General features: G+C 43.1%; 1 protein-coding gene across 1 annotated transcript in view; it reads left to right on the top strand.

Moving 5' to 3' along the window:
- The first annotated feature begins 291 nt into the window (after positions 1–291).
- The window catches only part of LOC148501065 (immunoglobulin superfamily member 1-like), a 37,231-nt gene continuing 23,807 nt past the window's right edge, over positions 292–13,715 (top strand). Inside the window, exon 1 of the mRNA XM_088450988.1 lies at positions 292–354. Within this exon, the coding sequence (XP_088307114.1) occupies positions 318–354 (37 nt within the window). The 5' untranslated portion in view covers positions 292–317. The remainder of the gene's footprint in view (positions 355–13,715) is intronic.

Here is a 13,715-nt window from a genome sequence, read left to right on the forward strand (position 1 = left end):
CCAGCACACAGCAGCCTGTGCTGGGCTACTGACAGGTGAGAGGGAGGGGGGAAGGCGGTGGCAGACCCAGGCCTCTCCGTTGGGCCCCTACCATAAGCACAGACCTGGTAATTAGTACTCGCTCCCCTGTCTTCTTGGCTCCCCTGGTTATAAAAGTGTTATATATACTGTTTAATCAGTCTACACCCATCTGTTATTATTGGTTGGCTAAATTTACATTTTCAGTTTCAGTATTAGTACAGTATGTTAAGTTCCTACTGCAACCAAACTTCTGCAAATTCATCATCACAACAAACGTTTAATCAGTTACTTACAACATGAATTCTGCCCTCTTCTGTCTTATCACTGTGACCTGTAAGTACTATACTCTCTTCCTTTTATTCTATGAGCAAGGTAATAAAATGCAAGGTGTAGTTTCAGGTCTTTGATAGCACGTGTTGGTAATATTAATGCCTTCAGAAATCAGTTCATAACATGACTTGAAAATATATATTTTTTATTTTACAGTTTTGTTTTTTTGCCTGATTACAGCTGAATTCTTTATTCTGTTTACATTCTTCTTCTAATTAAGGTCCACGCCACTGTAAATATAGCATACTGGTTTTTGGAGGTACCACATGACTAATTTTCAATGTGCATTTAAATGTGAATCTGTAATAACAATTGTAATATTTCATTTAAAATTTTAAATAAATGCAAATTGAATAAAATCTTGTCTTCCCAAACTGTGTGCCCAGTGTGACATATATATATATACGTATGTGCAAGGATTTGCACTTCTCGCCCAATTTTTGTCTAGATACAAAAATGTTTAAGTATTATTGGGCTGATTGAGTAAATTATTGCCAGGTGCTCTGCTAAATAAAAGAGGCAGCGTATAACAGACAGCAGCATACAGCACAGGGGGTTGTAATCTCGCTAATACCGGCTTTTATACCTAAATTCCGGACCTGAGCCGGAGGTTGGAACAGGGTTCCAAACCGAATCCAACACGGAATTTAGCCGGCGGCGACCCAGGATATTCCCGAGTCGGCGCCGTTCACACCAGAGCTGGGTTTACAGTGACCCGGCTCTTCCGGGGTGGAAGTGGACACTTGGAGATGACGTCATCTCCAAGTGACACTGAAGCCGGCCAATCGTCTGACATGCGGCACGTTCAGGTTATCGTGACCCGGATCACGCCGTTTACACTACAGGGTTTCACAGGTCTTTCCTGTGTTAAACCCTGCAAGTTACCTGGGTTGGATTGCCGCGTCACTCGACCCGGGAATCCAACTCTGTCCCCTTTTACACCAAGGAGCTACCCGGGTTAACCCTGCAATAACCTGGGTTTTAGCTCTGATGTAAAAGGGATATCACAGACAAACCATGAAAGATAGGGGAGTATCTGTGGTGCTAAGAAATACCAGAAAAATAAATGATTAATAAAAAAAAACACAAGACCAATGATGAAATTACAAAAACTTTATCATAAAACTAATGACATGTAACATATATACACAGGCAGCATGGTTAGTGTAATGGTTAGCATTACTGCCTCACAACCAAGAAGTTCGATTCCCACCACAGCCCTAACTGTGTGGAGTTTGTACATTCTCCCTGTGCTAGCGTGGGTTTCCTCCAGGTACTCTGGTTCCCTCCCACAATACAAAAATAAACTGGTAGGTTAAGTGGCTCCCAAAAAAATGTACAAAGAGGTTTCCAAACGCGGTCCTTAAGGCACCCCTACAGTTCAGATTTTAGAGATATCCATTGAGCACAAGTGGTTAAATCAAATTTTACTGAGGTACTAATTAAGTCACCTTTGATCAAGCTTGAATATCCTTAAAATCTGGACTGTTGCGATGCCTTGAGCACCAAGTTTGGGAACCTCATATGGGATGCCAGCGTTTAGAATACCGGCGCTGGAATTCCAACACCTGTCAGAATCCTGGTGCCGGTATCCTGACCGCCGGCATCCCGAAGATAAGTAGTGAGGTTGGGGAAGGGTTTGGGGTAAGGACTAGGGGGAGGGTTAGGGATAGGCTGCAGGGGAGGGAGGTTAGGTTTAGGCTGCGGGGAGGGAGGGTTAGCTTTAGGCACTAGGGGGGAGGGTTAGGGGTAGGTAGAGGGCTAGGATACCTACCGACAAGTGTTGGTATCCTAACCCTGATGAAACGCCGGCATTGGGATTTTGACTGGCATCCCGCACAAAACACCCTCTGCCATAGTGTGTGCAGCCGTGTAACAGGGTGCTGCTGTGCCCTGTGTTGCACCCACCCCCTGAGCAGCGCTCAAACCGTCATAACCGAGCACCTTAATGGGTAGGCAGGCAAGTGCTCCATCTCTGGAGTACTAACATGCTGCTCAGAGCATCCTGCAGACGCTGCCGGCGGCAGGACAGAACCCACGGCACTGTGGGAGAAGATATAAAGTCTCTCCCCACACAGTGCGGGAGCCATGAGTCAGAGAAGGACACGTGTTGCAGCAGAGGGTACAGCTGGTAGCACCCCGAGGGCATCTTGCACTGTATGACGCCACTGGCTGCACCACCTGCCTTACAGCCCTGTGTGTGCATATATATGTGTGTGTGCAAGTAGTAGGGAATGTAGATTTAAACTTCACGATGCAGCAACAGTTTGAATCTTGTTTTAGAAAACACACTTGAGTGCCAATGCATAATCATTCCATATGAATATATGTTGCATTCTTTATTGCCAAAGGTTCATAAAACATTTTTGGTCAAATTACACTATGGATAGATTTCAAGCCACCAATTCTCAGTGGTTTTGACCCCGAAATTTAAAACAGCAATAATATTAAATGCATATAATATCATTGCAGTTTTAAATATCAAGGTCAAGGGGCCACCACTTAGTAACCCCAAGCCTTATATATAGTTGAGTTCTCAGATGTATTTAACTTTTTGGATGCACTTCAACTACAGTACTGTACATGTTTATTTTCACCATACAAGCAAATTATATTCTATGAGTTTTGTTTCTTTGTTCAATTTTAACACATCTACACTTATAATAATTAAAACGATACACAAAACAAAAGAAAAGGAGTATGTACAGGCGCACTTCAGGAATGGTTACCTTTATTGGTTGTTACTTGAAATAACAAATTATATGTATCTCTTTCTCTATATGGAAATACTACTATTAAAATAGTGTATTCCACAAAAAAAATACACATACAAATAGGGAAGTATTAAAAATATAGAAAAAGTATGAACCAGACTGAAAATAAAGTAAATAAAAAAATTCAGAATGTCTTATTTCACAAGTGCAAAATGGGCTCGGTATGGGAGACCGGCAGTCGGGATGCCGGCCGTCAAAATACCGACAGCGGCACCCCGATGCTCAGAATCCTGACAGGGGCTACCTAAGTATTCTAGCCCTCCCCCCTTTACCCCCTAACCCTCCCTCCGCACCCTAACCTTAACCATCCCCGTTAGTGCCTAAACCTAACCCACCCCCCCTTAGTGCCTAACCCTAACCTCCCCCCGGTTGTGCCTAAAACTAATCCATCCCCCTCAGTTCCTAACCCTAACCTAACCCCTCCGGCGGCGTAACTCTAACCCGCCCTTGGGGCCTAAACCTAACCCTCCCCCCCACGACTAAAAGCTAACCTGGCCCACTATACTTATGTTTGGGATGCCGGCTGTTGGCATCTAAAAAGATGTTGGTATTCCGGCGCCGGTGTTCTGGCCACAGGACGGGATTTCGGCGATGGGATTTCCACCGCCGGCATCCTGTGCGGAGGTAAATTCACTACATCCCGTGCAAAACATGCCCATACATTTCAAATGGGAACCCAAATGAAAGATGATGGAGTTAGCCTCTGTAGCCTATGGGCTGCACCGTGCTTAATTAACCAGGGTTCCAATTCACCATCTTAAATGGACTGTGGATGTGTAGGACATGTCCAGACTGTCCCTGTAAGCTATTCTACTTAAGGGATGGGTACGGGATGCTGGCATTCGGGATGCCAGCATTCGGGATCCCGGCGGTCAGAAACCAGACGCCGGGATTCTGACACAGTTAGAATACAGACACTTTGTTGGTTGGTATCTTAACCCTCCCCCTCTCCCTACCCTAAACCTAACCCTTCCTCCCCGGTGCCTGACCCTAATCTCCCCCCTAGTGCCTAAACCTATCCTCCCCCTCCTTGTACCCTAAATCTCACCCTCCCCCCTTAGTGCCTGACCCTAACCCTCCCCTTAGTGCCTAACCCTAACCCCTAATGCTAACTATCCCCCTAACCCTGCTACTTACCTTTGGGATTCTGCCAATCTCCAAATGAGGGCTTATAATCAAAAAATGAAAATTATAAAATTGCGCTTTATAGTAATTGTTTTTGTCTAATTTATATAGGTAAGTAGACATGTTATTATTGCACAGGAGGTTCTGCCATCGGGCTCACAGCAACAGACAACGTTAACCAAAATCTTGTGAGCCGACGAAGTGTTCCTCTTCCACAAGCTGCAGGTTCAATGTTTAGCTAAAAATCTGCCCTCTAAGAACTTGTGAAGTTTGTGGTGTGAGGAAGCCCCCCTGGACCCAGGGGCCCGTGTGCCCCGCACACCCTGCACCCATTATAAATATGCCCCTGCTTCCAGCTCTGCTGCTATAACCAACAGTATTTACTTTTTATGCGTAATTTCAACCACTTGTTTATTTGCATTTATTAGTAATTGCAAGTTTTATTCCTGTTCATAATTTTTATTTTATATGTATTTCATAGCCAAATATATAAATGTATAAATAACATTAGTGACACTTTATTAAAAAAATGTACTCATATTTATTTTCTTTTTTTGTTATATATTTTTTTGCTATATTTGTTATGTTACTATAAATATAAAATAAATTGTTGTACAATGATTTTAATGTACAAATTAATATTTAAGACTAAAGCTGCATACACGCACAAAGATTTTGTAAATGAACGTTTTAGTAATTTTAGTAAACGATTTTCGTTCATTTTTTCAAGGGAAAAATTAACGAAAATCGTTTACTAAAATCGTTCATTTACTAAATGTAATGAATGATTTTTTTGAACTACAAACGATTTTTGCATAGTCCCTTAATGAAAATCGTTGAGTTGGTCAGTCAGACTGAACTACAAACTACAAACGTGAATGCGCATGAACGATGATCGTTCATTGTTTTAACGATTGAACGATAAACGATATCGTTAATCTTTCAAAAAAATCGTTGTGTGTGTATGCACCTTAATGTTTTATTTGTATTATATTGTACTCGTTCTACATTTGCTTTTTGATATGTGATTTTTTTTGTGCCAACTATTACACTAAATAAAGAGAAATAAATAAATAAAATGTACCCAAGAAAACAAAATTTGAAGTCAGATATTGGTCCGACTAGGTGGATCAGCAAATTAAGCAAAATAAAGTTTTTAATAAATATCCAGATTGTAAAGTTTCCACATTTACGTTTACTGCACCTAAAATGTCTTAACTTTGTTAGCCTTGAAAATCTTTTCAGTGTGATCCATGAATACTGTGAATTTCAGTGATGAATTTCTTGTTAAGCTGACTTTATAAATCAATGATGTAAAATCAGTGTAAAAAAAGGGAAAGCCAGCATAAAAATCAGGGACTACTATTCATTAACGAAAAAAAAATTGTTTAAAGCAAATATATACAGTTTAAAGAAGGCAACATGAACGCATTAAACATGAATAATAATTTTAAGGTACATATTATTCTACTTGTAAAAACAAATTTTACCGGAGTTACCAAATCTTCAGTGAAAGCAGTGTCCTTGTACATAGGTAATGAAATATGGTTTCCATATCATGTAAAAGAAGCCTTAATTACACATTGATGCTTTACAAATATACTGTATGTGTATAAGTGATTTTTATTTTATTTTATTCTACTTTTTCTGCAATTTGCCCAGAACTGATTCGTCCTGTGCATTTTCTATAGTAGGCAGCCAAACACAGTTAGTTAAAGGTAGAAGTTATTTAGGTTTTTTTGTGTATTAAGAGTAACGTTTTATCTGTATTTATTCATTATCTTTTTGGTGCCATGTTTAGTCATTTATTTTGTTAAGAATTCCTAAATATAGTATTTTATATTTCTTTTTGTAGCAGTGATAATGTTGGTGTCTTGTGATGGTGCTGAGAAGGGGCTGTGTGTGTAGGGACAGGGTTCTCACCATCTATGGTGAGTAGACAAGGAAATTGTTTGAGGGAGTAGTCCAGCCCCACACCAGGCTGGAGTCACGCTGACAATGACGTCATGATGCAAGTCCATAAATACTTAATCACATAGTGTACCATCACCATCAATGAATGCACATATAAATACACAGAAAGATATGACAAATTCATCATAAGCAAAACAAGAACCGAACAAGAGAGCATAATACTGACTCATAGCGCTAGGATATAAGCTACATAAAAAGCACCAAGGATTAAGTTAATAAACACTTAATATAATGGGGATCTCATAAAGACACCCTGTACTTCAAAGTATAGAACAAGAGGACAAGGTATCAATCAACAAGCATATAGAAGGTACCCATTCCTATTGCCAGACTATAGGCTGCATAAGTATACATACTGTACCAAAACAGATTAGAGCTAATATATAAAATTCTATTATAAATATTAGGGATGAGCGGGTTCGGATTTCTGAAATCCGAACCCACTCATCCCCCCCCCGAGCCCCCCCGATCCGAGTCGTATCCAAGTCAGGCTCGACTTTTCCCGCCTGACTCGGATCTGAAATCGGGGCAAAACATCATCATCCCGCCTTCCGGATCTCGCAGGTTTTGGATTCTATAAAAGGTCCCCGCGTCGGCGCCATTTCTCACTCCGGCTGTCTACAGTGAAGAGGGAGGGTGGGAGCTAGGGCTGGCTGGGCTGTGTTGTGCTGTTGTTGTCCATAGGGGCTGTGTCCACTCAGTCCATAGGGGCTGACTGGGCTGTGTTGTGCTTCTGTTGTCCATAGGGGCTGGCTGGGCTGTGTTATGCTGCTGTCATAGGGGCTGGCTGGGCTGTGTTGTGCAGACAGTTGTCCATAGGGGCTGTGTCCACTCCAAATTCTATAGGGGCTGGCTGGACTGTGTTGTGCAGTGTCCCATAAAGGCTGTAGTCCTAGAGGGGTGCTGTAGTGATGTCCAGGGGGTGATTTGTCAATCAGGGGTGCTCCCCCCCAAGTGCAAAAAAAAATATTTTTTTTTCTGTGTCTGTGAATTGTGTGCGCAGTAGCCGCACATGCATCAACAAAGTAGCGCCTAGCGTGCACCTGTGTCATAAATCAAGGACCGGCTGACTTGTCCATTAAAGGGTGCTGTAACTCCCAAAGTGCACTCCAAAATAAAAAATATATTTTTTTTGTGTTTATGAATTGTGTGCGCAGTAGCCGCACATGCATCAACAAAGTAACGCCAAGCGTGCGCCTGTGTCATAAGTAAAGGGCCAGCTGGCTTGATCGTTAAAGGGTGCTGTAACCCCCAAAGTGCACTCCAAACAAAATAAATTATTTTCTGTGTTTGTGAATTGTGTGCATTGTGGCTGCACATGCATCAACAAAGGAGCAGCGCCAAACATGCGCCTGTGTCCCATAAGTAAAGGGCCGGCTGGCTTGACCGTTAAAGGGTGCTGTAACCCCCAAAGTGCACTCCAAACAAAATAAAAAATTATTTTATGTGTTTGTGAATTGTGTGCACTGTGGCTGCACGTGCATCAACAAAGGAGCAGCGCCAAGCGTGCGCCTGTGTCCCATAAGTAAAGGGCCGGCTGGCTTGTCCATTAAAGGGTGGTGTAACCCCCAGAGTGCACTCCAAACAAAATAAAAAAATATTTTCTGTGTTTGTGAATTGTGTGCACTGTGGTTGCTCGTGCATCCTCAAAGCAGCAGCGCCAAGCGTGCGTCTGTCTGTTAAAGGGTGGTGTAACCCTCAAAGTGCTCTCCACAAAAAATAAAAAATTATTTTTTTTCTGTCTTTGTGAATTGTGTGCACTGTAGCTGCACGTGCATCAACAAAGGAGCAGCGCCAAGTGTGCGCCTGTGTCCCATAAGTAAAGGGCCGGCTGGCTCATTTCTTAAAGGGTGGTGTAACCCACAAAGTCTCCAACAAAAATAAAAAATTATTTTCTGTGTTTGTGTGCGCCTTAGCCGCACGTATATATCAATATAACATAAATGGAGGACCAAACTTTCTCTGATAAAAATAAAATAGGGAAAGATCAAGAACCACTTCCTCCTAATGCTGAAGCTGCTGCCACTAGTCATGACATAGACGATAACATGCCATCGACGTCGTCTGTCGAGGCCGATGCCCAATGTCATAGTAGAGGGCACATACAATCCCAAATGACTAAGTTCAGGAAAATGACCTTTAAAAAAACATTTAAATCATCTGAGGAGAAACGTAAACTTGCTAATATGCCATTTACGACACGGAGTGGCAAGGAACGGCTAAGGTCTTTCAATATGTTCATGACTAGTGGTTCAGCTTCACATGTCGATGGAAGCCTTCCTCCTGCTAAAAAAATCAAACGAGTTAAGCTGGCAAAAGCACAGCGAAGAACTGTGCGTTCTAAGAAGATATCACAAATCCCCAAGGAGAGTCCAAGTGTGGTGGCGGTTGCGATGCCTGACCTTACCAGCATTGGACGGGAAGAGGTGGCTCTTTCCACCATTTGCACGCCCCCTGCAAGTGCTGAAAGGAGCACCCACAGTCCACTTGCTGATATGCAAATTGAAGATGTCACTGTTGAAGTAAGTATTGCAGTACCGATCGCAGTGGCTTTTTTGTGCACGCGCACTGTGATGCATACGCATGCGCAGGACGCAACAATCGTCCAGGTGCGTGCGTTTTTGCACTTCAGATCTTTGCTGAATCAGGCCCTATGTGAATTAACAATTAAAATCAGAAAACAAACTTGACTATTTGTATATTAGTAGTTGGTGGGAGTTATCACCAACACACAAGATTTTGCTGGCTGCCGTGGAATATGTATGTACTGTTAGCAGGGCCGAAATTAGGATTTTTGTCACCCGGGGCAAGACAGTAATATGGCGCCCATCATAAGATGGCCTTTTCTGACATCAATTTAATTAGAGATGAGCGTTTCGGATTCAGAGGAATCCGGAACGCTCCGAAAAGGTGGAATCCAAGTGCAGCTCGGGTTTTCCCACCTGACTCTGGGCCTGATTCAGAGCCGCTCGTAAGCGGCCGCTCGTTCGTTCGGAGCGATGTTCGCACATCTGCGCATGCATATGGGTTTTAGTACGCATGTGCGAACCAGTCAGTGCGGTCAGAAATCGTGTGCTCGCAAAATAGCGAATGCCTGCTAATTTGAGTGACAGGATGAGGCGTTTGTGGTTGGTAACAGGGGAAGGTGCTTGAAAATGGGGAGTGGAGATCCGAACGCAGGCGTGCCAAACGGTCAAAACGGGCGTTTTAAGGGTGTGCATAATTAACAAAGCAGCGTCATCGACCACGTCACTTGGTTGTCTTTTAGCCAGAACTGCTCGCATGATTGCGGTAGGAAAATGCAACCACAAGAATAGCGAGCAATTCATTCGCCCGTCGATGTACTCGATTAATCTAATAAATAGCGGAGATGACGTATGATGCGAGCGGCCAGGGGGCGTTTTTTACAAAAAGACATCTGCATGTTTTGTTCGCTCGGTCAGACATAGAGGCGTCAACAGACCGCAAATAGTGAAGGTCAATTTAAATAGTCAGCCCCTTTTCTGGACGAGCGAGCGCAAATAGCGTCCGGCTCTGAATCAGGCCCACTGATCCACCACGAGGCCGAACGTGACATTGGATTCTATCGAGATTTGATATACAAGCACTGTGACTCTGCATGTCCTTTTTAATATCCCACATAAGGGTGTGTGGGAGGGCTCAAGGGCAATTCCATCTTGCACTACCTTTCATTTCTGCCACTGCTGTGTGGCAATGTTTCATAGATGTGCTTTAAACTGTGGTGTCTGTGCTTCTGCGCCGCTGCTCTGTTGCTTAGTAACCAGTCAGCTCACTGCAAACTTTGGCCAATAATGGTGAAAACAATATTATAAGCTGTGAGGTAGTCTAAATTGACTGTCAATGACTGGAAATTAATGATACTGAGGTTAATAATACTCTAGGAACAAAAAAAAATCCAAATGATGTGATTTTAGCTTTTATTGTCAATTTTTGTAAAATATCCAAATCCAAAGCCAGTCACGGCAGGTTTGGCAAATCCAAAGCCGGATGACGAATCAGAGCCAAATCCAAATCCAGCAAAAATGGTCCGGCGCACATCACTAAATTTAAAATACATCCCTTAAAAATATTAGTTAAAGTTTCTTAAATAAAACCATCAAATGTCCAAATAATTTTATTAAAATTACAAATATCTACAGAACAAACATATTACACTGTACACATAATGCCACATATTGTAATGCCTTTTACACATAATGCTTCATATTGTAATGCCCTTTACACATAATGCCACATATTGTAATGCCCTTTACACATAATGCCATTAACATATAATGCCCCCCCTGCAACAGGGCCCCAATAGTAATGCCCCCTGTAGTAGCGCCCCTATAGTAATGCCCCCTATAGTAGTGCCCCTATAGTAATGGCCCCTGTAGCAGTGCCTCTATAGTAATGCCCCCTCTAGTAGTGCCCCTATAGTAATGCCCCCTGCAGCAGTGCCCCGATAGTAATGCCCCTTTCAGCAATGCCCCTATAGTAATGCCCCCTGAGCTAATGCCCCAATAATAATGCTCATGCAGCAGTACCCCTATAGTAATTCCCCCTGAAGCAGTGCCGCGATAGTAATGCCCCTTTCAGCAGTGCCCCTATAGTAATGCCCCCTGAGATAATGCCCCCATAGTAATGCCCCTGTAGTAGTGCCCATATAGTAATGCCCCCTGAGCTAATGCCCCCATAGTAATGCTCCCTGTAGTGCCGCTTATACAGGAAAAAAAACAATACTTACCTTAAACCCCACTCCTGCATCTGCCAACGTCTGGTCTGCCTGGCTGCTCCTCAGAACTGTGGGAGAGACGTCATGACGTCTCTCCCATAGTGCCCGTGGGGGTGCCGGAAGCTGGAGTTCTGTAGGGAAGGAGCCGGGCACCTGCTAGTGATAAAATCCCAGCGGGCGTCCGGCAAATGGAGCCGCGCTGAGGTGGCCTGGGGGACACTGGCGGCGAGTGCAGCGGCGCTGTCGGATGCAGGGGCTGTGGGCCTCATTTAACATTCACGAGTGATAAAGCTCTTTGTTTATGATAATGATGATTCAGTTAATCAGCTCCAAACTGTCATTTTTCAAACAGATGATAGTTGGGAGCTGATTGGATGGAGCACCATTGTCATACACAGCGAGTTTTATCGCTTGTCGTGAAGGATAAAACTCGTTGATCACTGAGGCCCAGGATGTATACACCAGCGCATACCCTGGAGTCACTGAACAACCCAGTACTTAACCAGTGAAGGTTTTGATTTAGCAGTACCTTGAATGTACAGCCGTACTCATAGTTATTCATGTAAGAGGCTCTCAGCCTGGAGCGGAGCTGCAACGGAGCATACAGGCACCAGCGGGTGACTGTATGTTGGAAGCAGCGAAGGATGCAAGCGGTGAACAACGCTGTGGAAGCATTATATTGAGTGTGCTGCTGTGCTCTAACACTTTGACAAGATGTCGCCGTGCATGCGCAGAAATACAGACAGCGGCCATCTTGATTAGGGAATGAAGCCTCCCTAAAACAGCCAATATAGAGACTTGAAAGTAGCGGTCTCCTGGCTTCAATAGTTGTCACTGGTAGGGGCATTGTCTATGGTATACATTTTGGTTGTGGCATGTAAGGATGTTTGTGGAAGTTTTTTCGTGTTTATTGGTTTTGACCAGCCCATCCGCTTCTGTGGTTTAGATTATTTTCAGTCTTAGCAGCCATGTTTTATAATAATATGTAGCTTACTTTCCTTCTATTTACAAGAAGTGACCAGTCATTTCAAAAAACATTTTATAGTCTCTTGACCAATAATGGAATATGATGTGCAGCATAAGGGGAAGTAGAGTTATTAATGTAAATACAAAGACGCTGTATTAAATGCTATTAATGAATCTGAAGGGCTGTGTTGGAAATTATTTTTGGCAAATGGTCAATAAGTTATATCAGCAGTTAATAGTCTGAATTAAGGGCCTGATTCAGAGCCGGACGCAATTAGCGCTCGCTCGTCCAGAAAATAGGGGTGGCTATTCAAATGAACCGTTCGCTGTTTGCGGTCTGTTCACGCCTCTAGGTCTGAACGAGCGAACAAAACTTGCGGTCGTTTTTTGGAAAAATACGCCCCCTGGCCGCTCGCATCCTACGTCATGTCCGCTATTTATTAGATTAATCGAGTACATCGACCAGCGTATGAACTGCTCGCTATTCTTGTGGTTGGTTTTTCCTACCACAATCTTGCGAGCAGTTCTGGCTGTAAAATAACCCAGTGACATGGTCAATGACGCTGCTGTTTTAATTGTGCACACCCATAAAACGCCTGTTTTGACCTTTAAGCACGCCTGCGTTCAGATCTCCACTCCCCGTTTTCAAGCACCTTCCCCTGTTACCACCCACATACGCCTCTTTCTGTCACTCAAATTTTCAGGCATTCGCTATTTTGCGAGCACATGAATTTCGACCGCACTGACTGGTTCGCGCATGCGCATAATGATCCGTACGCATGCGCAGTTGGGCAAACATCGCTCGGAGCGAACGAGCTGCCGCTTACGAGCGGCTCTGAATCAGGCCCTAAGACAGAACTTTATTTTAAATTCTAAAGTGATGGTATGCTGCTCTTGTACTCTTTGGTATTGTTAGACTTCTAGGGGTATATTTACTAAAGTGTGGGTTTGCAAAAGTGGAGATGTTGTCCATAGCAACCAATCAGATTCTACTTATTTATCTAGTACTTTCTAGAAAATGATAGCTACAATCTGAGTGTTTGCCACATGCACTGTAGTAAATATACCCCTAACTGCCAGCTTTTGCAGTGGTAGGGTATTGGGGTGGTTTGTAATTAATTATCACACATGCTTGGTAACAATACTTACTTTAACCCATTAACTGGCTTTTGAAAAAAAAAGGGCCAGAAATTGTCTTTTTATTTAAAACTGAATTAAACTTGTTTAAATTGAAAACATATAATAAAAAATCTGATCATTCCCCCCTACTGCTGCTGATCTATACACACACAGAGATCAGCATATTTGTACTGGGAGATTTTGGGAGTGATATCGATGAGCGACATCACTCCCGGGGGGCTGCAGGAGGAAGAGATCCGTTCTGCACATGTGCTGAATGGATTTTCTCCTTAACAGATGGGGGACACATGGGATGCGATTGTGTCAGCTTAAGCTCAGCTGGCTGCGGCTGCATCCCATGTAACCATGCCACGTAAGTAGTTAAACCAGGGGTGTCCAAATTCAGTTATTACAATCCAGATTTTAAGGATATGGCTCAAGTGGTTACATCAAATAGACTGAAGTGCTAATCAGGTCACCTGTGCTCAAGCATGGATATCCCTAAAACCTGGATTGTAATGGTGGAGTTTGGGAACCTCTGAGTTAAGCTGTGTATTTACGCTGCAGGCCTTATGGCTGCATAGTGTTTTTCTTCAAAATTTTATTAGATTTTTAAAGCATAATTCTTTCTTCTACCATCTGTTCCCACCTCAACCCACCTTCTAGTCTCC

Source organism: Taudactylus pleione, unplaced genomic scaffold (genome assembly GCF_031769625.1).
Source record: "Taudactylus pleione unplaced genomic scaffold, aTauple2 ptg000535l, whole genome shotgun sequence".
Lineage (NCBI taxonomy): Eukaryota > Metazoa > Chordata > Amphibia > Anura > Myobatrachidae > Taudactylus > Taudactylus pleione.